The sequence below is a fragment of the Mercenaria mercenaria genome, chromosome 18, assembly GCF_021730395.1.
Source record: "Mercenaria mercenaria strain notata chromosome 18, MADL_Memer_1, whole genome shotgun sequence".
In the NCBI taxonomy this organism is placed as follows: Eukaryota; Metazoa; Mollusca; class Bivalvia; order Venerida; family Veneridae; genus Mercenaria; species Mercenaria mercenaria.
In genome coordinates this window covers 16,814,701-16,842,033 of record NC_069378.1, presented here as the reverse complement: position 1 = coordinate 16,842,033, position 27,333 = coordinate 16,814,701, and the positions used below count along the sequence as shown (strand labels likewise).

General features: G+C 34.8%; 1 protein-coding gene across 1 annotated transcript; it reads left to right on the top strand.

Annotated features, from left to right (window-relative positions):
* The first annotated feature begins 205 nt into the window (after positions 1-205).
* On the top strand, positions 206-27,333 carry LOC123538807 (uncharacterized). Its single transcript, XM_053530622.1, has 9 exons — positions 206-363; positions 11,260-11,383; positions 12,299-12,426; positions 16,502-16,643; positions 19,848-19,996; positions 23,402-23,512; positions 23,820-23,981; positions 24,275-24,343; positions 25,110-27,333. Exons 1-9 carry the CDS (start codon positions 318-320, stop codon positions 25,151-25,153), a joined length of 975 nt encoding a protein of 324 aa, XP_053386597.1. The 5' UTR covers positions 206-317; the 3' UTR covers positions 25,154-27,333.

The following is a 27,333-nucleotide window of genomic DNA, read 5'->3' as shown; positions in this document are numbered from 1 at the left end:
CCCTTTGGTTGATATATGTAAGTTCCAATTACACAGAACTTTTTTCACAAAAAGGATATCGCCGGTCGTTCCCAAAGTTGAATAAATAATAATTGTCAATGCTACGTATAAATAGACAAAAGAAAACTTCGTGAAATAACTTTAGCGACACCTATGGAAGCTACCTTACCAAGAGAACTCAGCTTTTTCATTTAAACTGAGGTCTCGCTATTTTTGACTATCAGTTTAGTTATATTTTGTCGCGGTAGTGTGCACAAGGAGAAATTGATTTAGTCCCATACGCGCATGCACTTCCACAATACAAGAAAGATTATAGAATGAATATATATGTTTTTGTGATATTGATTATAATTGCTGTCTTAGGTAAGTGTAAGTTTAGAAAGACTATATTTTTGAAAGATGTAATTTACTTTATCAACCCTTTATACCAATTATATTTAAAAATATAAATGAAACTCTAAACTATATATAAGTCGCAGTTTGACCTATAATTGTGTCGGTGAACAAAACAAACAAACTAAACTGTATATAATTAGTTTCGAATCTGAATATGTATTGTATTGTATTGTATATTTCGACTGTACCCGCACTAGGAAGTTTACATTCAGTTTAGGGATTGTAAATTGAAATTTAATCAACTGTTTTGAAGACAGCGTCGAAAACCACAAAGCCAACAAAAATAACCACATTGTGAGATGATTTCGATTTATTCCCGTTAAGCAATCTATTTGTTTACTTCTTAAACTTTAAAGATATTTGATCAGACCCTGAAGCAATTTTACACTGTCTTACCTGACACATTAGATGAACTTGAACAAATGCACTTCTAAAACTGCTTTATTATATTTTGGCATTGAATGAATAGTTTTGTTGTCCGGTTCAAATTATGTGACCTAAACCTACGGTATCATTTACATACAGCTACTAAATTTACGGCAAGCTAGCGCGAAATGACATTGTTTTGCTGCACGATTGTTGTTGGTGGTTTTAGAGCCGAATCGAAAATAAAAAGCAAAATAAGAACTTCATGAATTGCTAGAGCGATTCGTGTATGACTGCACCTTAACCTGCTGTGGCAAGTGTTTCTGCCTTTGCAATCAATGCAGACCAAGATCAGTCTATACATGGCGCGGCTCGTATATTTTAAACAGGTACGGATCGATGTAATTTGATCTTGTAATTGTTATTGATCACATTCGTTGTTAACAGCCAAACAGATATGCCACTCTATTGAATACATATCATATCAAAATTGTGCACTTCAGTTAGACGGGTTTTGTTTTATATTCTTCAGTGAAATACTGAAATTTATCAGTGAAATAAAATTGATATTTGCACTGTTTCAAACAGTGAAAATATCATTTTTTTTTCACTGGTACGGAACTACATTTGAATGCGAAATGGTATCAATTATAAATGATAAGAAATTCCTTGCAAAAGTTTCTTCAGTAAAGGTATAGATGTATAAAAATAATGAAAGCATCATAAATATTTACATTTTATCATAATAAAATGTCAAAGAAATCAGAAAACGTAATAGAACTATTTATAGTTCTTCTACAAAGACATCCTGACGTCACGACATTATCACGTTATGATGCGATGCACGTGACGTTGCGCGGGCAAACTGAATATAATTTGGTTAAAACCATTAAAAAATAGAAACTTTCTTTGTTTCAGTGTAAGATCGAAATATATTTCACTCGTGAACACCATAAAATACATTTTTACTCGTGGCTGCGCCACTCGTGAAAATATTGCATTATAGTGTTCACTCGGTGAAAGATATTTCGATCTTGCACTAAAACAAATAAATATCCTCTATATCTTGCTTTGTCAAATGTTATTTACATTCAAGTAACGCGCCTTTAAGTTACGAAGTACTTGTATTATTTTCAGTAATTGTAAACAGGAAGTGATAAAAACAAAATCATTTGTTTTAACATGTGTAGTATATGTCAAATATGTAATTGTCTTTAAAGGGCATGGAAAGCCTGACAATAAGTCAATTTTATATGAAAGCCATCTTTAAGCGTTTCATAACGTTGAAAGAAGTTTTAAAATCGGACTACTATTGAAAAAGATATGACAATTTGAAACTTAGGAAAATGGCTGATCACGGAGGCAGCCATTTTAGTGTGTTTATGACGTCATTTACACACTGTTGAATTCTGTATTTAGCAAATAACCTTTTAAATAAATTAATTTTGTATGTTTCTTTAGTGTTAGATGTAAAACATGGTAACTTCTTTAATTATTGCTGGAACAAATAGAGAAATTATTTTACAGAAATAAGTAAATTCAGTTTGAATATGTATCAAGAAATTTAACAAAACCGCCATTTTGTTTTTTGTTGCCATGGAAACAAAATGGCCGCTATTCTTATCAAATATTCAAATGCTCATTACTTTCTTACTTTTAAGCCGATTTTGAAAATTCTTTCACTTCTTTTAATGATTTAAAAAATCCCAGATGACGGAATTAACATGAGAACAATTAAAGGCCTAGATCTTGGCAGTGGGCCAAGGGATTTCTGTCTTCATCAGCACAGTTGGGGGCTAATGACTATCACAGTATGGATCCACTAAACAAGGGTCATTCTTTATTGGACAGTCAGTCTACCTTAAAAGTGTATCAGTTAGTGAGAAGTGGAAACGGTGTATTTTCTTTAATAAATATGTGATCAATTTTAAAGTTATAACTATTTTGTAGTATTTTTTTGTGAACAAAAATGTTCGTTGATCAAACGTAATAAAAACAACATAATAAGAAAAAAGGGTTTTATTTTTTCAAGTTCTGTTTAGCGATGTGTGATATTTTAGAAAAATATGACTTTCTCTCATCTAAAAGTTTGTTTTAATGCTTGCAGAAGATTGTAAATAACATTTGTCTAAGATTGAAAACCGAATGTGCATTTCAGTGTTATAAAGTAAAGCATGATAAAAGTACACTTTAGGAAACTTTAAGTACACCAATCTGATTACCTGTTCGTCGTATTTCCCGCTCCAATTTGACGGGAATTGAAAAAAAAAGATATTTTATTTTTTTTTGACCGCCCACACCCGACGTATGTTTTGCGCTGGGTCGAAATCAGTAGGAACGAAAAAAAGGGAGGAAATTCCGAAGTTTAAACGCACCTTGCTTGTAATTTATCCGAGCATCGGAAGAACATGTTCTCTGACACAACCACCGATTCGACTACGTAGTCTCCCTTCCGCACAGAAGGCCTCGGTACTTTATTCGATTAATTTTTTGTAATATTCCATCGCTTTAAAAATCGGGCGTAACAAAATGGCAGCCCCATATGTCTGCAAGTTTTACAGAGTTGTTTAGGGCTGCTGCGCTATACAGTAAGATGAATCTTTCCACGTAAAACCCGCCGGGGGCATGTGTGTTTCTTAAACGCTGGTTATTTGTGTTGATTGTTTTAGCATTCTTTATTTGGTTCGAGTGATATTAAAGATGATACATGATAATACATCAGGAATTCTAGACATTTGCTTATATGTCACTCAAAAGTGTCAACGTTTGTTTTTGTATACTATGTATAGTTAAACCTTCAAAGTGCTGGATTTTCATTTGATTTCTGGCAGTAAAACCCAGCCTGCTGACTTAGCCACATAGCACCGAATAGTATCACCTCAGATTTGAAGGTTCAGTTGAGTACTTCGTGATCTGCATTTGTAATAGATACATGTTATCCAGCACTTTAAGGGTTAAGAGGACTAATGTCCCTAGCAGAGAAAATGTTAAGTGATATTTCAGAATAATAATAGCGCTGATATATTTCTTACTTTTTGTTGTATGTATCACACATTAAAAATTCAATGCTCCAAAGACAATGCTGTCTTAATGTTACTTCACACACATTTGTTTTTTCGGCTTATGAACAGAAACACACTTGATCTGGTGTTAAATATGACAAAAGTGATTATTTACTCTCTTTTTTATTTCATCGCTCTTCGCTCGCTTCAAAAAATGATGATTTGAAAAAAAAATATTTTTTTTTCGCTCGCTCGCCCCAAATATTTTTGAAAAAAAAAATCCGAAAAACAAGACATCTATTTGGTGTGGCCTTATTATTGAAACTGAAATTAAGTATAGATGGAACACAATAATTTGATTTTTCCCAGTAATATTCTATTCAAGTAATGGTGATTGCTCATATGTGTATATGAGAAAATCAGTTGCCCATTCTTTTCATTAGTATTCTATATAAATATGATGGAATGATCACTTTCATCAATGTGACATTTTTCATAATAATTATGATATTGGAAAATATTGTTTGTCAACACAAATAACTCGTTGAGTTTTCACTATACCCACAGGCGCCTAGCTGGGGCATTTTTCATAGTACGCAGAGGTAATGTGGGGATCGTGATATCCTCTCCTTGATTACTTTTTAATGTGTGAAAGGCAAATGGTGCATCTTAGCGTGTATTTGAAGCAAAATATTGCACGAATAACTTATTCTTTCTCATTTATGTTATATAAAATGTATTGTTTTACCAGGACTTCGTGTAATATTGCACGTGTAAACTGTGGTTCATGTACATGTGTGCAACTTTTCATTCAAAACAGATGATTCGTGGTAACACAGTTTCAAACTATCATTATGATTAGATATATCATTTAAAGGATATGTCTATAAGTATATTTACCATAATTGTTAAAGGAATTTGGCCATAACTCAAGCTTTGCTATCGTGATCCCGCGCTTCACGTATCGCCTGCCAATGATGGAGAAGCGTGAAACGCGAAATGACGAAGGCGAAGGGCGAGATCACGATCACGCAGTGAGAAATTACGAAATTTTCACGATTTCACGAGTAGCTATCGTGATCTCGTGCTAAGCCAGAGAGATTTAGCACTTTGAGTTCCATGTACTGCTTTCTCTAGGGATATGCGAAGCGCGAGGCGACGACGGCGAAATGTGAGGTCGCAAAATGTTAGCAATTTTGTGCTTCGCTTTCGTGTATCACCTGCTCATGTTAGCGAAGCGTGAAGAGCGAAATAACGGCGGTGCAGCGTGAGATCACGATGGCGAATTATTAAGAAAAAACGTGATTTTGCGCTTGTGATCGTCATGATATTGTGTTTCGCCATCTTGGTCCAACACTTGGCTTATCACTTGCGCATGATGGAGAAGCACAAAACGCAAAATTATGATTGCGAAGCGAGAGATTACAATGGCAAAGCGCAAAATTACGAAAAATTCGAACTTGACCATTATGATCTCGTGCTTCACCATTGTGATTTCATGCTAGCGAAATTAATGTATACAGTTAACTTCAAATATAACGAACACAGTTATAATGAAGTTTCGGGAAATTTTCTTTTATAAGGAACAAAACCTATTTCAGCCCTTCTTTGATCTATGTAAAACAAAACGGAAAATCGAAAATATCGGAAATAAGGAACATACATATTTCCATGTCACAATGTTAAGATATACATCGAAATAACATATATCAGGCTATAGAAAACCCAAAAAAGTCATTTTCAGGAGTTTTATAAAAGGCTTTAGCATTAGCATTGGATAGACATTGTACTAACATATTGATTCGTAAAACAAATAATTAAAACATAGCGTGATTGTTGATATATATCGATGACATTTTAACCAGTTATTACACTGAATCTTGATCTGATATTTTTAAGACTGTTGTATAAGGCCTTCTCAAATATAATTACATACAGTTTAGTTACCTAAATAGGCCATTGAAAAATATGTTATCATCAATGACAAAGAAAGAAGATATTCATCTCATTGTGAACTTGATGTCTCAACTGTAATGCCGTACGACTTGTGCCGGTGTCATACCCAGGTAATAGCATTGGATTTATTTGGGTGCAATTACTTGATTTCTATAGGATTTTATTTTCTAAAACAATGTGACCATAGAATGATTGATGATTGTATACATTTAAGCACAGTGATAAGATATATCAGATATTCTATGACGTCTTGAAACAATGTAACAATTATTAAGCGTGAACAATACGTTTGCAGTATTATAGAAAATAGCCTATTCAAAATTTCTTTTTGGCTTGTAAGCCAAAATCTTTTGACATTGTGTTATAGTTCTAATATAGATGTTTGCCTTTTTACACCGTTAGCATAGACGGCGTATGATTGTAAGTAAGTAAGTAAGTAAGTAAGTAAGTAAGTAAATTATTTATTATAGTGACTTGTGTTATACATATTCAATACATTGTATATACAAATACATCAGTAATATAAGAAACACCCGGCCCCATGGGCCTATAAGTCACTTTTAAATTACAATATATAAACATGTGTATATTAGTATATAAAGAAGGTCAAATTCAGTAAGGGTTTAGAACTGCAGAATTCAATATTCATGCAAATATTAACTGTGCATTATATTATTAATGTCAGTATGCAAAGATAAATTATTTACTTAATTGATTAGTATAAAAGATTTCGTGTACAGAAGTTTCATAATTGCAGTTTCTGATGTTCTTAACAAATGCACAATTTACAAGGTTTTCGTATTCACTCGTCTCAATATGTTACCAAATATTTGCTGTCTTCACACAGTCTAAGAAAAAGTGCATTTCATTTTCAATTTGATTATTCTCACAAAATTTACATGTTCTTTCACTGACTTCCTCACCAGTGTAGCGGCCCGTTTCAATTCTCAGAGCTAAAATCCCACACCGAAACTGTGCCAACATCGAACGTTCATTCTTTTCAAGGTTTAATAGTACATATTCTTCTGTTGAGAAACTAGACTTAAACATTTTTTATGTTTTTAATTTCGGGCTATTATTAACACTATTATTCCACTGTTGGGAAAACAAGGTTACCATTTTGTCATTGGCTAAGGATAGATCGATTGTCCTTTTCTCATTAAAATATGTATTTAATCCAAGTAAGTCTGTAATGGATCTGATTTCACTAGACCAATTACTAGTATTGTAACAGTTATTATAGTCCGAAATAAAAACTCTCTTTGGCAATCTACCATTATTCATTGTAATAAGTTTATTCCAATAAAGTAACATGTTTAACCACCTTCTGAACTTGTCTGGCAACCATCCGATATCTCCCGTTATTGCTGCTACTGGTGCGAACCTGTGAACACCTAAAAAGTAACGTGCTGCTCTGTTCTGTACATTATTTAGACTTTGATATGCCTTATATCCCCATACACTAGAGCAATATTCTAATACTGGTACAACACAGTTGTAAACCACTTTTTCAAAGGCTTTAAAACCAATACTTTTTGAATGTACTTTGTTAATTACACCACCCAACGCTCCATCTGCTGCTTTACCCGGTGCATCAGTGCGCGAGATGTAATCTGTTCTCTCACTGAATATAATACCAAGACATTTATAGTCACGTACAGTTTCTAATACATTATTGCCTATATGGTAAACAAAGTCAGTTCTGGCGCGCCTCCCTTCGGAAATGCATACATTTAGATTTCGAAGTATTGATTAAGACCCTCCACTTCTTGCACCATGCATGGAGAAAGTTTAACTTTGCCTGTAGGTCGTTGTCATTGTTAGCAATTAATACAACGTCATCTGCGTAAAGAAGAATTGAGATTTTTGTATCTCCGACTGCAACACCATTATCAAGAGCATTAATGTCTTCTACAAGGTCATTGACGAACACGGCAAAGAGCGTTGGCGGCAACATATTTCCTTGTACAACGCCCGTTTGGCAGTCAAACCATTGCGTGAACTTTTTGTTAATACGTATGTATGACATTGTTTGTTCGTACATTGATTTGATTGCGGAGTATACCTTTCCGTCAATACCTGTTTTAAGGAGTTTATAGCGGAGCAAGTCTCTGTCCACGAAATCAAACGCCTTCCTTAGATCGATGAAGGCCGTGTGCACATTGTCGTTGTTCTTTACAATAGCGTTTAGTGTATAGACATGGTCCGCACATGATCGGCTTTTTCTGAATCCGTTTTATTCTTCTGCCAGACAGTCGTTCTCTTCTAAATAATTTTATGTAGAAATTCGCCTATTTATAAACGAGCTATATAGTTTGCTAATACATGTTTGAAGACTAATACCACGATAGTTTAAGGGCACACTTTTATCCGAGTTTGGGTCTTTAAGAATAGGACAGATTACCGCTTTTCTCCATTCACTGGGTATCAGACTACTGTCAAATATCAACTGAAAGAGTTGATGTAACACACATATCACTGGCGGGAACTTTAAAACAGCATAAGGAATGTTGTCGATGCCTGCTGCAGACTTAGATTTGGCAGCCATAACTATTGACGAGACCTCCTCTATGGAAATGTTATGGTTGAACTGGTCATTTGGCGTGTAAATCGGGTCAGTTATATCGAGTTCGATTAAGTGTTTGTGCAGTTTCGCGCTGTCGTAATGCACCTCGTCAAATTCATCACTATTTGGCCCGTTATATAGATTTGAAAATTGTAATATTTCACATGTTCAGGATTATTATATACAAAATAAGTAATCAAATAGTAGGATAACGAAATAAATTACAAACTGTAACCTAAATTGTCATAACACTACAAAGATTTATTATGTAAATCAGTTTGCTATACAAATAATGCCTTTAAGGAACTTGTTAACTATATGTTTAACGAACACATTATGCTTGTCTAGATGAGTTTGTTATAATCAGGGTACACTCTTCTTTAAACAGAATACGAAGTAAGCAATTATGTATGTAGCAATCTCCGTTGCATGATATAGACTTCTTATTGCACCAAAAGAGATTAGCCAGTTCAATTGTGAACGCTTGCTAGATTTTCACTACGCAGCTGCGTATCTGCGTAATGGCAGCTACGCGCCTGATCCATGTTTTATTATTAGTATTAGTTTTAATATTGTTACTATATCTTTTATTATTATATTTGTAAAATTATATAATAATTATAATAATTATTATCATTATCACTATCAATATAGCATTAGGACAATAATAATAATAATCTATATAATAATGATAATAATTTTGTTTAATTATTATCATTATTATTCAACATAATTCATGGAAAGAAAATTAATTTCTTTCAACTCCACTGCACACATCTTCATGGTCTAGTTGGGACCCCTGTTGTGCTTATTGCCCTCTAATGAGCATAATTGCTGATAACTGATAAGCAGCAGATAAGACCGGAGTTTTTTTTTTATTGGATTGGGTGGGTGCATGGGGGGTACACTTATATAGTAGTGGATCTAGGCCTTTAAAGGGACACGCCTGTACAATGGCTTTAAATACTTTTATCACTGTTAGTAAAAACAAAATTTTTTGTAAAAATCTCCGGAAGGCATGAAATATAATTTTTCAAAAAGCTATTATCCGCAGTAAGATGTTTATATATAAGTGTCATTAATATAATTTTTGTAACCAGACTTTTTCCAACATGAAAATAATATGACTATAATTATGAATGTTTTATACAAAAAGTGAATGTATCGTGTTTCATTAGTTCTACAGAATAAATCATTCGTGTGATCTGTCATCTATTGAAAAGACACGAAGTATTCGTAACTAAAAGCATGTAAATTATGATTTCGAATAAGAAGGAATTTCACGGTACATTTACGTTTACATTATATCCATAAACCTGAAACTTATTTGATATGTTAATGTGAGCCTCATCCGGGACGTTGAATTCTTCATGTGAAGAAGCCAAGTCGGTGGTTCTAACCAGATGACTGCTTGTGATAAAATAATGCACGGAGGGGCATCTGACCTGTGATCTTCCTCCACCATCAAAGTTGGAAAGTCGCTATATGATCTATGATTGTCGATGCGACGTCAGACAAAAAAAATGTTAATGTGTCTGTTGCAACTTAATTAAATCAGGGCCAGAGAGGAGTGATGGTCTTGGGGTTTGGTAAATGTGTTGTTGTTTTTGTTTTATGTCAGGGACTGCCTGCTTTATTGCATTATATATTTTTGGTCAATGTTGTTAAATGCTTAAAGCTTATTTAAATCACTCACGAGTCCGCTTCCGGAAGAAACGTTGCTTGTATAATATGAGGTAAGAAAGTGACCAAAATGGCGCTCGAATCCACATCCTCCGGGTCTGGTGATCGACACCCTAACCACTAGACAACGGCTACCCTGTGCGTGCTTTCACACCTTGCATGAAACACACTATGCATACATTTATAGTTTGTTAACTAACACAGAGTCATTTGTACAAGATATAATTTAATCAAACTTTTCAGAGAACATATTTTATCTAAAAAAAATGGAAATAAACATATTTAAGATTCGAATAAGAAACTACAAATACCCAGAATCACAATATCGCTCCTATAAGTTGTTTTGTTTTTTGTTTTTGTTTGGTTTAACGTCGCACCGAAGCAGTTATAGGTCATATGGCGACTTTCCAGCTTTGGTGGTAGAGCAAGACCTCAGGTGCCCTATTTGTACATTATTTCATCACGTGCGGGCACCTTTGTAGAACCACCGACCTTCCGCAAGCAAGCTTGATGGCTTCCTCACACGAGGAATTCAACGCCCCGAGTGAGGTTCGAACCCACATCGGTGAGGGGCAAGTGTCCTATAAGTTGAGATATTCATTTCCATCTGTTTGTAAGAGAATGAAGTCCAAAACATTCAAATAACACGTAAGTCTGCTACTAGGAAAACATGATTAAAATAGACCTAAGACCTACTACGAACCATATGCGACCGCAGATGATTCATAAACTTAATACCGGCCAGACTCGACTGGCCTGTAATACTATAGAACTTTTTTTTATTAGAACAACGAAAAATACCGAAGCTTTGCGAGCAATTGCAAATGCATTTGCAAGATGGGAACCAGCTTGCAATATAGAAACCAAAAGTGACTCTTTTGAATGAAAGCTTGCTACTTTTTGCATAACTTGTCGATATACCAGTATATTGTAAAAGCAAATATTTTCGCTACGTCAAAATTTCGCGAATTTGAAATTTTGATAATGTTCGCGAGATTTTTTTATTCGCAAAATTGTATAAATGGTATCATACTTGAATCTGAATTATACTAATGGTGAATATTCACGCGAGGATTAATTTTCGCGAGATGTAGGTCCTCGCGAATATAGAGGAACTTAAACCCTCGCAAAATTTTCTAATTTTACAGTATGTACTTCACAGATCTTTCTGTCTAAGTCGTGTTGGACATTAATTCAATAATTGATAAAATACTTCAGACTGAATATCCTCGTTATGGGATCCATAGTAAGAAATGAAGTATCTTGAAGTTGAAGTTACCTTTTTTTCAGGCAATTATGTGACGGACTGTGCTAGGTTTGGTGTCAGAGGTGGAAGTTTCAGAAGTGGAACAATAAGCAGTGGAACAAGAAGTGTGGGATCTAGAATTAGCGGAACCGTTCGGAGTTCAACAAGGTCAAAACCAGTTATACTTTATATCTGAAATGTAATATAATATTGCTTCCTAATTTATTGTTATATTCCCTGACTTTCAGGAAGCGAATTAAACCAGATAATTGCTTGCTAAATCTTAACTGAATTATTCATATGTGACTGAAACGCAATACATATACAAACCAGCCTGAAAGGGAACGTGCATCTGAGATTGTAATGAAACATAATACTAACGGTCACCTCTGACTATATAACCTGTCTTGAACATCACCATCTTTTCTTCCCATGTACCTAAATAAAACCACTTCGACAGCCTGTTGGTCGAGCATCCGCTTCGAGTGCGGGAGGTCTTGGGTTCAATCCCCTGGCCGCGCCATACCAAAGACGTGAAAAATTGTACCAGTAGCTCTATTGGCTTCTCTTCTCTTATACTCTTGATCAGGAATCAGGTGTCGAGAGTGATTATGGGTAAATGCCACAGTTTGTTATATGTATATACAATTGTGTACGGCATCAATTTTGACTTCTCTGCGAGTAAATTGCAAGTCCCCACACTGACTAAAGTTACAGTATCTACTGAATGTTCTGGGACACTTCCGTTTGAATTTTCGTCCCAATATAAAGCGCTGAAAGTAATGTTATTGTATATATTGAAACATTTTATCTCCAATATTTGATTAATGCGAAGAAGTTATACATTTGCTGGGAAGAAGTACAATGTAGAAGTCAAAACTATTGCTGAATACTGGGTTCGCTAGTGACTCTCGCCGCTCCCAATTTATCATACTGACTCAATATACTTTTGTGTATGATCGCTAAAGTCCCTATAATTGATTTGTTTTATCGGCCACTTATTTATCTATTAGTCCAGACTAGTAGATCTACCTGAAAATCTACTGAGTCACCACTGACGATTGTTTTCAAAAATATTTTTAGGTTTGCAACTCGTTCCACTTATCTAGGATCCTCTTACCAACAGGGAACCTGGAAGACTGCCGACCGTACCTTGTACGGTCTATCTAGTTACAAACGACGGAGAAGATACCTCGATTCTCCTGACAGCGGTTTGTATTTTATTAATAATTTTGTTCAAGTAGTGTATTGATTGAATTCCAAATCTGTAAGTTATGATTTTACGAAATAGTGTTTTGTATTTTCGAACTAATGATTCGTCTTTACGAAATACAATAAGAATATAACTTATAGAATAAAAGCGTTGAGTGTCACTTAAGTTGGTTTTTGATATAGTAATACTTCATTCAAAAATTAAAATATTTTGTTCTCTACAGTTTCCTCCCTTACTTCCATTCAAAAATCTTATTTGAATGATATGCAGTTCTGTATAGCATTTAGTAGGCTAAATACTATTTTACATCAGCTTGTGATTAAATGTTAATGCTTTTGAGTCCGTTTCCTGAAGAAAAATAGGGATGTCATATGAGAAGGTTTGGCTATTAGTAGATCTACATAATTCTTGACACTGATGTCTCTGTCTGGAGCGAATATCCCTGCGCAACAAAAAACTATAGATCTAGATCTATTTCAATATGCTTCCATACGTGTATAAGAAACGAAATAAAATAGACAATATTCATACTTCTAACACCTGAATTTTTTAAGCTATAGATCTAGATAAGAAATGCTGTGTGTTACTATGCAACACTTTTACTGTTTGTGCGTCACAGTTATTACGTCATAGCCTCAAACGTCATAGCGTCAAACTTGATAGTAAGAATGACAAAACAGGCACGGTGTGTGATTAATCCTATATTATTTGTACAAAACTTACGGTGCCTTCACTTTTTGGTATAATCAACGAACTTTTACGTACAAAAATGTTAACACGCTATGAAGCAGGAGGCAAGTACGTCGAAAAATACGAGTTTAGAAACGTAAGTTGATTTTACTGACATTATCACGGAACATAAGTAACTTCAAAGCTTCCACCTGTATGAACACAAAATGAAAAGCTTCAACAGTTTTCGCCAAATAATCGTTACAGTTTCAGTAGATCTACTGGTGTACAAATGCAGCAAATGGAAATCGTTTATTGCTTTTTTAAAAAAAAGATTTGTGATGTTTTTAGCATAGTTTTTACAAATATATTCCATTTTTATCCGTAGAAACAGTTAAAGAAAAGAAACCAACTTTTAAATCAATTTCTACTGTTTAAAACACGATTTCATCAAAATATAAAGCATCTATATTTTACGTATAACACTGAACTCAGGCACCTCCGTTATTTTCCAAAACTTTAATGTTCTATTTAGCGACTATATTTTTCAATCGTTGGTTTGACAGCCACTGTCGACATAAATCCATTATACGAGAACACCGAGTCTCAACGTAAGCGTTGACCGGTGGCATAATTACGTACGAGCAGGGCGCTTTTTGCGGTGGTTTTCACCAGTCAAGGTAATGTTTTCCTTCGCAGTTTTTTTTTTCATTTTTAAAGCTTTGTTATTGGGAATTGGCCGAGGATGACCTACAATAAGCGTGCTTTGATGGGGGATGTATCGAAATTTTCATATCATTTGTATTTTTTTCTAACATTCAGGAAATATTCACAAAAACACTACGCATTTGCCTACCGCCCCTTTATTTTCTCGTTGTAAATGGATAAATTACTGTTAAAATGTCTCGTATTTTCGTCATACAGGTACAATATACCCACTTTAACAGATCGGTCACCTTGCCTTTTGTCCACTGTCGGATCCTGAAAAGTCGTGAAAATAACGTTTTTCATAAATTCCATCCGCTCGTACTTTCGCAGTTTTATTTTTGTGAACCACCGACTCGGACGTAAGACAAAACCTTCGCCGACGGCCGGGTTTTGCCGGGCTTAGTATTTTTGAAACTGCATACAACGGTGACCGATCTGTTAAAGTGGGTATATTGTACCTATATGACGAAAATACGAGACATTTTAACAGTAATTTATCCATTTACAACGAAACAATTAAGGTGCGGTATGCAAATACGTTTTTAGTGAATATTACCTGAATGTAAGAAAAGAATTCAAATGATATGAAAATTTCGATACAACCCCGTAAAAGTGCGTTCATTGTACGTCATCCTCGGCCAATTCCGAATAAGAAAGCTTTAAAATGAAAAAAAAAAAAAAAAAAAAAAACTGCGAAGGAAAACATTATCATGACTGGGGAAAACTACTGCAGAAAGCTCCCTGCTCGCACGTAATTATGCCACCGGTCAACGCTTACTCGGTGGGGTATATATGGGACGTTTCTTTGAGCATAGTTTTAGCGAGGGACTAGACCCCTATTTTCTGTAACAAATTGCTTTCTGGCATAAAGATTAAGATCGGTAGCGGGACGGGAACCAATGTCCCTTAAGTTTTGGGAATACAAGTTGGCGATCTTACCTTCACCACTACACCACCAAAGTGGACGAAATAGTCGTTTTGTAAGTTTACCCCTATAACGCTGATCCAAACCTTCTTGGCCTTGCTAACAGATTGGATCCAGATCAGATGCCGAGTTGCTCGGTGTCTAATCTGGATCTAAGATGTTTTCCACTCTGTAAATACTTCTGTCAAATTTGATTAAATTTGATGAAGTTTTGCCAAGAGCAGACGACAAGTTTCATGGCACGGTAAGGGTTAACGCAGTGGTCCTTGTCATTTATAACGAAAACTACATGTATGTTCCAAAGGTGTAAGATCTTACTTCCTAGCATCATACATTGGTGAGATTTATAGTGGTGTTTATTATTTATCTACACATTGGTAACGTGTACATAAATGACATTTGTTTGTTCGGTTGTACGCCCATTTTCAACGTTATTTCTGTTATAAAGGGCGAGCAGTTCACCTAACCTTAATTCCTGGGAAGGACCAGTACAATACCCAAAAGTCCGTCAGCAACTGCCAACTTTCGTACATTAAGAATCGTGGTCAGTAACGTTGCTCGAACCCACGACCCTCTTTCAGTGAAAGGTTTCAGAGAATACAAACGTATCTATATAATGTATTCCCTAGATTCTACACCACGGACCCGGCCCGTCCATAAATAAAGTAGATTTTGAAAACGGGTATCCTTAAATGCCTTTCATGGCTATTTGCACGTGAAAATACTGTTATAATAGCTACAGTTATTGTCAGCAGTGGACGTTGACAATTTGAGGTCCGTCTGGTAAACTTATATAAACTCTGTCACACATGTGTAAAAAATTGACTCGTCCTTTCAATAGGGGCGACGATATAATAAACAAAACCTTATACAAAGAATAAAAACTGGCACGCGCGTGTTTTGACAATTAGACCTATATAAGGAAGGCTTTTTTTTTTCAGCAAGAAACAGACATCCCTCACAAATACCTCCCAAAATTAATGTTTCCTAAGCTCTGGGACGAAATATTTGTGACACAATATAGGTGCCTTTATACAAAAAATATAGCTGACTTACTAAAAACTAAATTTTGTAAGGTTTTTGCTTTTCCGTGAAGTTATTTCCGCTATCTTTATGTGTAAACAGTATTCTAATATCAAACACCATATAATTAAACATCCGAGCAATACCAAAATATCAGGATTCGTATTTTAGATGCAATTTCAACACACATGTACCCTTCATCTACTATGACATGAAACTGAAAACACATGCTTTTTCATACATCGGATACAAATTTGGCAAAATACTGAGTCGATTACATTTTTACATCTTCGATTTGTTCCGTAAAATCAAACAAATTATGAAATAAAGACAAATCTAAGAATAAAGGGATGATAAATAAGGTCACTACACTTCCGACTTACCTTGTTTATCCAAGATTAATAGGAAAAGTTAGGCGCTTGTACGCACCCGAGAGTTGAAGACGCGACTTTTGTACCAACAATATAGGATTGATCATACACCGAGATTTGGTGGGCTGCCAATAGAAATCCCGAATATCATGTTAGAATTGAAATAATATATATCGATGTCATCTGAAAGACAAAAACTGATTTTATTAAATAACAAATTATTTTCGGAGAGATTATTTCTTTAATTCGGAATATCTGTGAAAGGAGTTCAAAATATTGCCTTGGAACCATTTATAAAAAAGCATCGGAGTTGATAAGGGTAACGGCCCTTGATAACGACAGTCCTGTAACAAAGGTCATTTGTTTTATATTGCCAGAGCCTACAGTTTGCTTCAATGAAAATAACTTGCGTAATGAAACATATGGGTATTTCATATGTCCGGAAGATGGCCAAAGTGACGACATGACCTACTGTTGCGGGGATGAGGATGCACAAACATGCTGCGAATATGCCGATGCGTGAGTATTTTGTATTTTTCAAAATCGACCAATTATAATTACAAAGCATTTGGTACCGTAGACGGCGAGACGTTTGATGTTATGCTGTAAGAATTAAATGAGTGGAATTTTGCGCTACATAACAAAAATGGCCGTGTTTTAAAGAGAATTCCTATAGTTTTTTTCCTTTCATAGAATTTTTTTAAATTCACAAATATGATAGGAAAATTTGTGCTGAAAACAATGAACAAATAAAAACAATAGGTCACCAGGCTTGTTTTTGTGAAAAAATGTTTTGAACACACCCACTGTTGCTGAAACTGCCAGCGATTTTTCAACATTTTCATAATTTTCTGCTTTTTTATAAATACCAACCAAAATATACATCCAGGCAGCACAATACGGTTTTTTCTTTTTACAGATTTTATTATATACTTATTTGATATCATAGTCATACTTGTAATACTCTATCCTAACAATAATGGGTACAAATGAAAAAAAAAAATTGTTTCATATTTACTTTTGTGAACTTTTTTCAATGAAAAATACCCATAGTGAAGAATATTTTTTTTAAATTTTGAAAAAACTCTTTCATAGAATTTTTTCTTTTTCTTCTTGTGTACAGATAATTGTATTGTGAGCATAAAAATGGCTAAAAATGTATGGGTCACCAGGCTAAATTTTATGTTAGGACCGCTAGAATACAACACCTGTTCGGACGGAAATGGCGCGAACCTGGCCAAATTGATTACATGTATGTCTGCTAAAAGTTAAACAAATGTTTAAAAAATTCTTAATTCTTTCTATAATTGAATACTAAATAATCTGAAAGGTGATATTGTCCTATCAGTACTAAGTCAATTATCTTACATTATATGAACAACACCGTCTTTGTACTAAAATGCGATGTGAAAACACAACCACAAAAATAGCAAGATACCTGTCAGGCATGATACTTGTCAATACAACATAAACCAGTATCAACATTTGATTACTGATATAACTTATCAAAAATGTTATTTCATTCAAAATTCCTCATATTTAAGATTGTCTGTAACATGTTTCAACAAATGTTGACTTCAGTTCAGTTTTCCATAGCAAGTGTCGGCTGCGCAGAAAGATGCGCATAAAAAACTATAGGAATTCCCTTTAAACCGAAATATATGCGCTAAAAAGTGTTGACCGGTAATTTGGGTTTTGCTTTATATTTCACAAAATATATGTGCAAGTGCTGTTCTTTAGCTACATTGCATTTATAGTCGAATATCTGTGAACACCAGAAAGTTTTACGGAAAGTGTTTGGCTCGGGTGAAATGTTTACAAATAAATGTCTTGATATTGACATACTGTTGTCCTTTTCCCCAAGTAAATATGACACTTCTCTGCATGCTATAAATGTACTTTTATGTAGATATGCATATTCACAAAATGCTGATTTGTTTGTTTTGGGTTTAATGCCGTTTTTCAACAGTATTTCAGTCATGAAACGGCGGGTAAAAATAAGCTGATGGTTGGTTGCATTTAACTCCCATAATTTCTGACAGGGATATCAATAATAATGATAATAATAATGATAATAATAAAACAACAACAACAACAACAAAAAACAAAAAACAACAACAAAAAACAAAAAAAAAAAAAAAAAAAAAAAAAGAGTTGCCTTGAGAGACATATGTTCACAGTCAAACTATATGTGCTGAATGTGTTTTCACTCTACCAAAAATGGCTTACCGTAAAAGAAAACGGAAATTATGGACAGTTGAAGTTGAGCCATCAGTTTTGGTAAATAGGCGTTCTATTATATACAGAGAAGAGCTTTTACAGCATAAGTGTCATATTTATAAGGGAAAGGGATAAAACTATGACAAAATTCAAGAAACTTATTTAAAACATTTCACCCGAGCCAAAAACCTTCTATAAAAATGTTTTTGTTTCTATACTTATCTGGCTATAAAGACAATGTTGTTAAAGAATAGTGCTTGCGACACAGCTCGTGCATATCTACTTCCTGAAATGTAAAGCGAAAATTCATTTTCCGGTCAAAATTTCCTTTACAGCATATACTTTTTGAGTTCTTAATAATCACTTAATCCTTATAGCATACAACCTTAGTTCCGTCCCCCTGACAGAGCGTTGCCATATTTTTTATTAACTACTTCATATAACGAATGTTTCAGAATAGAAATATGTTACACTTATTTCACACTCATTAGATGTCTATGCAATCCCAAGTCATTCCGCAGGACGTGTTGCCTTCGGTAGTTTTATTGCTATTAATATTAAATACGGCTACGGTTAGGGACAACTAATTTTTTACTCATAGACATCCGTTATAACATTATGCCCAAATAAAAACCCTTTTTATGAACTATCCTACTTATGCTGAAAAAACAACAACAATTAGATATTGCGAATGTTTCTCATGAAGTATTAAATCACCTGTTGACATAATTAGCAAGGCGAGAAAAACCGTTTCATGAAACTGTTTTTTTTTCATTAACATCAAACGTGATATACTCTAAACACACTAAAAAGGTTCAGTTCCGAAAAAAAAGAGCTATTCGATTACCTCATTCCTACTAGAAAATTCACAGTACTTTCTAGAATTGGTAGTCTCTGACCTTATGCGTTGACGTCACTTCAGCGTACTGTTTTTGCGAATGAAAACACTGCGATCCAGTTATACACTGTCGGTTCGGACTATGCCGTCTATCATTCTACAGGCTAAAAACCTCTTTATTGTATAGATATATTAAATATGGTTCGGCTTTATACCACTCCTTACAAGAGGGATTATTAGAGGAAGCAGTGATATAATCGGACGCTGGGATCAGAACCGACAGAACCTCTCCGCCAGGCTCCAAATTTGGTTTGCCTCTAAAGTAGACTCTAGAATGCCTGCAGATGGTCGTCTCTAGGAAATTAAATGTCGTCTGCTAAACATGATCGAATGAATGTCCTCAATGATTGGTTTTCTTAAAGGATACAGAGCCGAGTATAATTTAAATGTAAAGCTGAAGTCTTAAAATGCAACAAAAAGTATCCTACTATAGACATAGATCACTGATACTGACTCGCTTAACATCTCGCCTTACAATACATCATACATTGGGTTTCCAAAGAAAAGCTGACAAGATATAGATTGAAAAGAAAGCTGAAAACCTTCTTCAAATTCAAGTTAAAGCAAATTATATACTAAAATATAATGATATTAATATTTTGTAGTACCGCTTTGGAACGAATTATCGGTATAGTAGGTTGTGTTGTCGCCACTGCAATTATTGTGGGTGTTGTGGTCTACTGTGTTTGTATAAAAAGAAGAAGAGATGCGAAGCGCAAGCTTCCCCCCCTCGACTTTCAAAATCAGTTAACAGGTTTGTAATATAGTTCCATTTTACACATGTTGTTTAGATGTCTATACCATTTAAGAACAGTTGTCTCAAAATTTTGTTAAACGTGTTTAAAAGGCACGTACCAAACTTTATGATATGTTTTTGGACATTGAAAAATTTTCGTGTGAAAGACATTTATAAAGCTGATTCAGGAAATTATATGCAGTATTCATTCATGGAAACACCAATGTAGCCTGAGAAATATGCAGAAAGGCTTTTTATTTTGTATGTTGTTAGCGCAGTGAAATGTCCATATAATACATAAGAACAGTAACTGTATCATGTAATGAGACGACTTTTGAATTTTTGATTAAGTATGATATATAACTGGAGGTATTCCCTTTAAAACGAATTAAGGAAACACCTCAAGGGAAAGTTTTAATTAGATCAACGCCGTCTACTCTCTGTTAATAACTGAGCACGATTTATTGCTCAAAATGTCGTTTTAACTGAATTCAGTGCTGGACACTGTATTTCCAAGTCACACCATTACTAATACAGTAGAAACTCGGATGGAATCGAGCCTAATACAGTAGAAACTCGGATGGAATCGAGCCTAATACAGTTGAAACTCGGATGGAATCGAGCCTAATACAGTAGAAACTCGGATGGAATCGAGCCTAATACAGTAGAAACTCGGATGGAATCGAGCCTAATACAGTTGAAACTCGGATGGAATCGAGTCTAATACAGTAGGAACTCGGCTGGAATCGAGTCTAATACAGTTAAAACTCGGATGGAATTGAGCGTTTTACTTCGAGATAATGAATATATGACATATATAGCATAAAATAAACGGTTACGACCTCTATATAATTAAAAGAACAAGTAACGGCCCACGTAGAATAAAATGACAGGCAACGGCCAAGATAGAGTGAAAAGGAAGTCATAGGCCTCCATAAAATAGCATAACATATAACGGCATCTATAGAGTAAAACAACAGATATCGACCTCTACGGAACTGATATTAAGAAAACGTTGTTTCCAAAGCAGTAGATAACTTTTGTCACAGATAAAAACAACAGATAATGACCTCTGTAGAATAAAAGCATCAAAGAAAGACCTCTATAGAATGAAATAAATGGAAAAGTGACAGATAACGGTCTCTTTTGGATAAAATCAGCCTGGGAATCCAGTCTGACAATTTCTAACTTTTGTTTCTACCTGCAAATTGACAGCCTGGGGAAACCTGTTTTCGGACCGCAGCGCCACCTATATTACACCCGAAATATGCGGGTGTTTGATAAAGAACGATAACTTCTGAAAGCAATTATCCATGGCTAAAACCACAGGTGCCCGTCCAGTCTTGGTGCCCATATGGGTGCCGCCCCCTCGAAAAAAAAAGATCAAAAACACTGTTTTAAGCCTAAAACGAAAAAAAAAATATTTTTTTTGAAATTTTTTTTCCCTATATATACTCATATGGATAAGGTGCATGTGTTGCTGTAACGCTATGGAGGTTTACTAGGACACGCTGTGGAACAACCAAAATGTCAAGTTCAATACCAATGCAAGCTACCCTGCTGCAATTTACACATCATGCATTTATAAAATAGTAAACAATCCTATTCTACCTAGAAAACAGCCTTAGATAAATTACATTTAAATTCTAAGACGCAAACAACGGAATAGGTTTTCTACTTTCGTTTTGAAACAAAATGGCCGATCGTCACTGTTATTTTGCAAGTGTCTAGACAATTTGGCTTGTTCGAATTTAAATGTAAGTTATTTAAGGCTGTTTACTAGGTAGAACAGGATTGTTTACTATTTTATAAATGCATGATGTGTAAATTGCAGCAGGGTAGCTTGCATTGGTACTGAACTGGCCATTTTGGTTGTTCCACAGCGTGTCCTAGTAAACCTCCATAGCGTTACGGCAACACATGCACCTTTTCCATATAAGAGTATATATAGGGGGGGGGGGGGGGGGGGGGGAAATTCAAAAATTATTTTTTTTTTCGTTTTAGGCTTAGATTCTAAAACAGTGTTTTTAATTTTTTTTTTTTTTTGAGGGGGCGGCACCCATATGGGCACCAAGACTGGACGGGCACCTGTGGCTAAAACAAGAAACGGAATTCTCACGGAAAAGAAAGATCGGAATCGTGTACTTCCGAAGGTTTCCGAACATTTCCGGGCTATAGAAAAATACCAGTTTGTACCTCCCATAGCTTTTCCAGCAAGTTGTAATAACTTTTAAATATGTCAGTAAACTTAAGTTTGCGTCATAGCCATCAAGATGTTATATAAATGCAGACCTAGTGATCTACGAAAATTGACGAATTTTCGGCAGTATTGCCTCGTTTTCGTTTCAAACAAGCGCATATATGATCACATGTTAATTAGGCTAATTATAGAAAATCGATAATCAGTAGTGACATGGAAACTCCTTCAGATTTCCCCAGGTGTTGGTTGATAATATCAGAAACTCGATGAATGCCAATTAACACTAATTAGCGCAAATTAGGTCGGATCTTTAATGCATAGATGTATTATTTCTTCTGACAAAGCACAAATATTATCAACGGCTTCCCAGGCTAGGATAAAATAACAGATAACAGTCTCTTTTGGATAAAATAACAGATAACGGTCTCTTTTGTTGGATAAAATAACAGATAACTGTCTCTTTTGGATAAAATAACAGATAACTGTCTCTTTTGGATAAATTTGATAACGGTCTCTTTTGGAAAAATAACAGATAACTGTCTCTTTTGGATAAAATAAGAGATAACGGTCTCTTTTGTCGGATAAAATAACAGAATAACGGTCTCTTTTGTCGGATAAAATAACAGAATAACGGTCTCTTTTGTTGGATAAAATAACAGATAACTGTCTCTTTTGGATAAAAAAACAGATAACGACATCTATATTATACAGTGATAAAAGACGGCATCTAGGGGGCGAAACAACTGATTACCTCAACTGTAGAATAAAGTAGAAGATAATAACTTCTATAAATAAAACAACAGATAACAACTCACGTAATAATAGATAACGGCCTCTTTAGGTCTCGCTGTAACCGATTATCTTTTCAGTTTGTGTAACTGACCAAATTATTCATTGCACAAATTCACCAAAAAAATAAGGTTGAAACAATAGGTAAAACACAGGCATAGAAGCAAGTGGTAGCCTTGGAAAAGCTCCCATCGAGAAAACGGTTTGAGCTGAAATAATTATCCCTGAAGAAAAAAACGCGATATCAAAACAAAGACTTGGTCCTCTTTTCTCGACCTTTACTAAGCCAGCGAAGTGTTACATATATAGTATTAGATAAGTTCCAGCATTTATTGCATCTAAGATAAGTGAGGAACCTCTTGAAAACACAGTCAATTATATATCTTGTTCATTGATGAAAACACGCTTAATTAATATGAATATACTTCACACAGGTCCTGCGTCTGTGCAGTATAATACGAGTCAGCCATATAGTACGAGTCAGCCACATGGTACGAGACAACCGTATAGTACGGGTGTGGATTTCCAGTATGGTCAAAAGCAAGGTGAATACTTTAATTTTCCGTTTTATTTTCCTACTGTCTTTATCATTATTATCGTTAAACGTATTTACATATACATTTTTTCAACGGGAGACAATATATTATGCTAATAAGTGACTAACTTGTATATGTGTCACTGACTACATCCCTTTCTCAATCTTTTTGTGGGAGTTGGGATTGTTGAGTCTGTAGTTGGAATACAGGGAATGGATTTGCAACTGTTCGTCGAAGACGCATTTTGATACTAGTTTACTTTCCGGATCATATTGAATGTCTGTACACATTTTAACACAGATCTAATTTGTTTCAGGCATGAATTCCTATCCGCAAACTGCCGACGGGACAAGTATCTATGATACTACTATGTCTTACCCACAAACTGTTGACGGACCAAATACCCACGATACTATTTGCAATTTTGCCGTCAATGATGGAGCCCCTCCCTATTCCTCCTGGCCTAATGGCTTCGAGAGTGAGTCTTTATTAGTTTCTCGATATACAAAATGACATATTTTATAAACACACATTAAAATTTTATAAGAATAGACAGCAGTATTCTCCGTCGCGATTATATTAAAGCCATAGTGTTGGTAAAAAGACCTTTTCAGAACAAATATAAAATCATAGATTTTTCACACTATCATATCCGCATATTACTGTTTGCAGTATTTCAGCAAAGACGTTTTTAGATTGTAATAACTGAGATATATTTTTCAAGCTGTACCGGGCTTATCATGCGTAACCATTTTTCTTTTTATATTACAGGTGAAAAATCTTACCAAACACAGAATAATACATCCATGCCTCCGCCATACCGAACGGTTCCATACTCAGGTAAATATTCGATACAAATATCTCATTAAATAAAATAAAATAAATAAATTGATTAATTAAAATAAAATAAAGTAAAAAAAAAACAGAAAAAAAATCAATTAGTCATCAGTGGTTATACCCTGTAGCCTTTCTCTGCGCTAGTATGCATGTAGTGTGCAAGTTATAAATGTACTGTCAACTTCCCACATATTTCAAAGACTGCTGAGTAAGAAAACTGTATTTATTTCTGGTTGCTGTTAATACTGAATCAAGTTGATGGAATGGGTAAAAATTAATGGGTAGCAAACTTCCCAACAGCGGATTCAATTTGATTATTTTAGACAAATAAAATTTCTCATGACAGACAGTTTTCAGCGCATTCTCTTTACTGGGTTTCATTTCTGGCTAAAATGGTAGCTGCTTAGGCAATAATCAAGTCAACGGGAAGTAGTACAATGGATCCTTACGGACTTTAGACAGGAGGTTCACTGTATTTTTCTTTGTGTAACTGCAGTACATAAAATCTGGAAAGTAGATCCCTTGGAAGCACCGAGAACAAGGCAATCAGTGAAAATTGCAGACTCGGTTTGATTGAGTCTGTTAAAAAGCAGTTACTGTAATGGAAAATGCAACACTGCCTACGCCCCCTAGCACCAGCTTAAGCAGTGTACCACTTTTGATTGAGTCTGTTCATGAGCTGTAATTGAAAATGCAACACTGCCCACACCCCCTAGCACCTGTGTAACTGCAGCAAATTTTGTATCACATTAAGTTTCTATTTTTACAGGTTTTCAAGACGTGCCTACGGAACCGCCACCTGACTACCCCTAAAATAACATCTAACAACTGTGTCTCAGACAGATTAACAAGGGACGCAATCATTGAACATTGTTCCAAACTAATACCTATTAGAAATTACTTGGTTATAAAACACCTACATACTTTAAGTTAATATTTTGGAGTATAAACAATAAGCAAATGATAGGCAGATCACTTTCATTTTTAAAAGCAAAGAGATACTAGTAACTTACAGCTTACAGTAAACATTATTTGATGTATCAAGCCTGTACTCATTTATGCCATTTTATCAAATACTCTGGAGTTTTTGTCAATTTTTAGATAGGTCACAGGTCTCTACAAAGACCACCCTTTGGAAATAAAATGTGGTCTTTCTCTTAAACATTTGTTTGTCACAACAGATAAGTAACTTTTCTTTTTGGAAGCCGACGGTATGTAGAAAACGGTGACATTTTAATGCAATATTATTTAACTGTGATACGCAGTCAGAAGTGATCCTTAGAACAAGTTTGATTGTATATGGAATTATGATACCATTTATGTTACATATGCACATCTTTCCAAAACAGCCCGCCCGCTTAGCTCAGTAGGTAAGAGCGTTGGTCTACGGATCGCGGGATCGCGAGTTCGATCCTCGGGCGGGGCGTATGTTCTCCGTGGCTATTTGATAAACGACATTGTGTCTGAAATCATTAGTCCTCCACCTCTGATTCATATGGGGAAGTTGGCAGTTACTTGCGGAGAACAGGTTTGTACTGGTACAAAATCCAGGAACATTGGTTAAGCATACAGTTTGTCATTTAAAATATCACAGTGAAGTGAAGTGCATGCAATTCCGTTGTATTTAAAGTCGTTTAGTGCCATAATACTTTTGAAAAATGCATGTTTTTCTCATTTCTGTTCTATTAGGTCTTATCGACATTTCTTACTTAGCATTTGTTGTAAACAAAGAAAGAGTGACCCTTTTCAGTCGAAATTTGCAAAGGGAAATTCAGGTTCAGACATGTGAATAAGAAATCTTCAAGTTATTTACACTCTCACGGAGAAGCGGGGTGGTATTTTGGTGGCAAGGGCTTGAGAACTTTAATCTTAGAAAGAAATTTGTTCACAAACATTTTATAATGAGTCTATATGTGCGACAGTGCCTGTTCCATACTGTAATACAGCCTAACCCTGCTGTATGTAAATGCACTTTTCCTGAATAAGTTTATCACCATCACAGTGGTTGAAGACGACGTAATTAAGTTGAAACCATCCTTAAATTGCAGCCCTGCCATTAGTCTGTCTGACCTATGATGCGATTGGTCTGGGACTGTTGTCGAAAATTAGCATAATAGCCGTCAACCCTAACGATTTTGTATAATTATCTGGGAGTCTTTGCGGTCGAATTGTTATTTTTCACTGATATGATATCATAGATCCCTCTTTGAATATTTTGAGAGAGAAGGAGCTTGCAGGTTACATTCGTGTCTAAAAAAATAGTGCTCTTAAAGGCGCCTAAGTTTATCCTCAAGCAACAGATATTTCCGTTTACGGCTGCAGCAAGGAATTCTAAAAGGAGATACACCCAGAACTCGTCGCCATTTCTTTTTATTTGTTTAAAGAGAAGGAGCTTGCAGGTTACATTCGTGTCTAAAAAACAGTGCTCTTAAAGGCGCCTAAGTTTATGCTCAAGCAACAGATATTTTCCGTTTACGGCTGCAGCAAGGAATTCTAAAAGGAGATACACCCAGAACTCGTCGCTATTTCTTTTTATTTGTTTAAAGCAGATAGCAACTGATTTTAAATATCGAAAATGATAAAACATTATTTGAATATAAAGGACAGCAATATATTATATTTTTTTTGTGTCAGTAGCATGCCTGTTTCTACATTATTTTACATTCAAATAAAATCTCCCAAGCCCACAGAATATCACAAGAAAGTTTTTCTATCAGAAGGTGTGTAGCTTTAAGTACATGATGCTAGTAATAATGAAATTGCGATCAGACAAATCCTAATATTGCAATTAAAACATTTTTTTATATTGTTATCACTAATTTTGTATTTGCATAATTATATTTAAAATATAGTTCTACATTTTGTGTGTGACATTTCTCAGAAGATATTATGTTTCTTTAATTTTGTTTTGTTTTTACATTGATCAATGATCCTTTTATATATGTTATGTGTTATTTTTTGACATTTTATTTGTAAATAAAGACATTTTTTTT

What these genes read in the sequence shown, in the direction of transcription:
- LOC123538807 (XM_053530622.1), top strand. Translation starts at nt 318, where the DNA reads ATGAATATATATGTTTTTGTGATATTGATTATAATTGCTGTCTTAG. An exon ending in CCTCGATTCTCCTGACAGCG is followed by an intron (nt 12,427 to 16,501) that starts GTTTGTATTTTA and finishes TTATATTGCCAG; the next exon opens with AGCCTACAGTTTGCTTCAAT. An exon ending in CCAGTATGGTCAAAAGCAAG is followed by an intron (nt 23,513 to 23,819) that starts GTGAATACTTTA and finishes AATTTGTTTCAG; the next exon opens with GCATGAATTCCTATCCGCAA.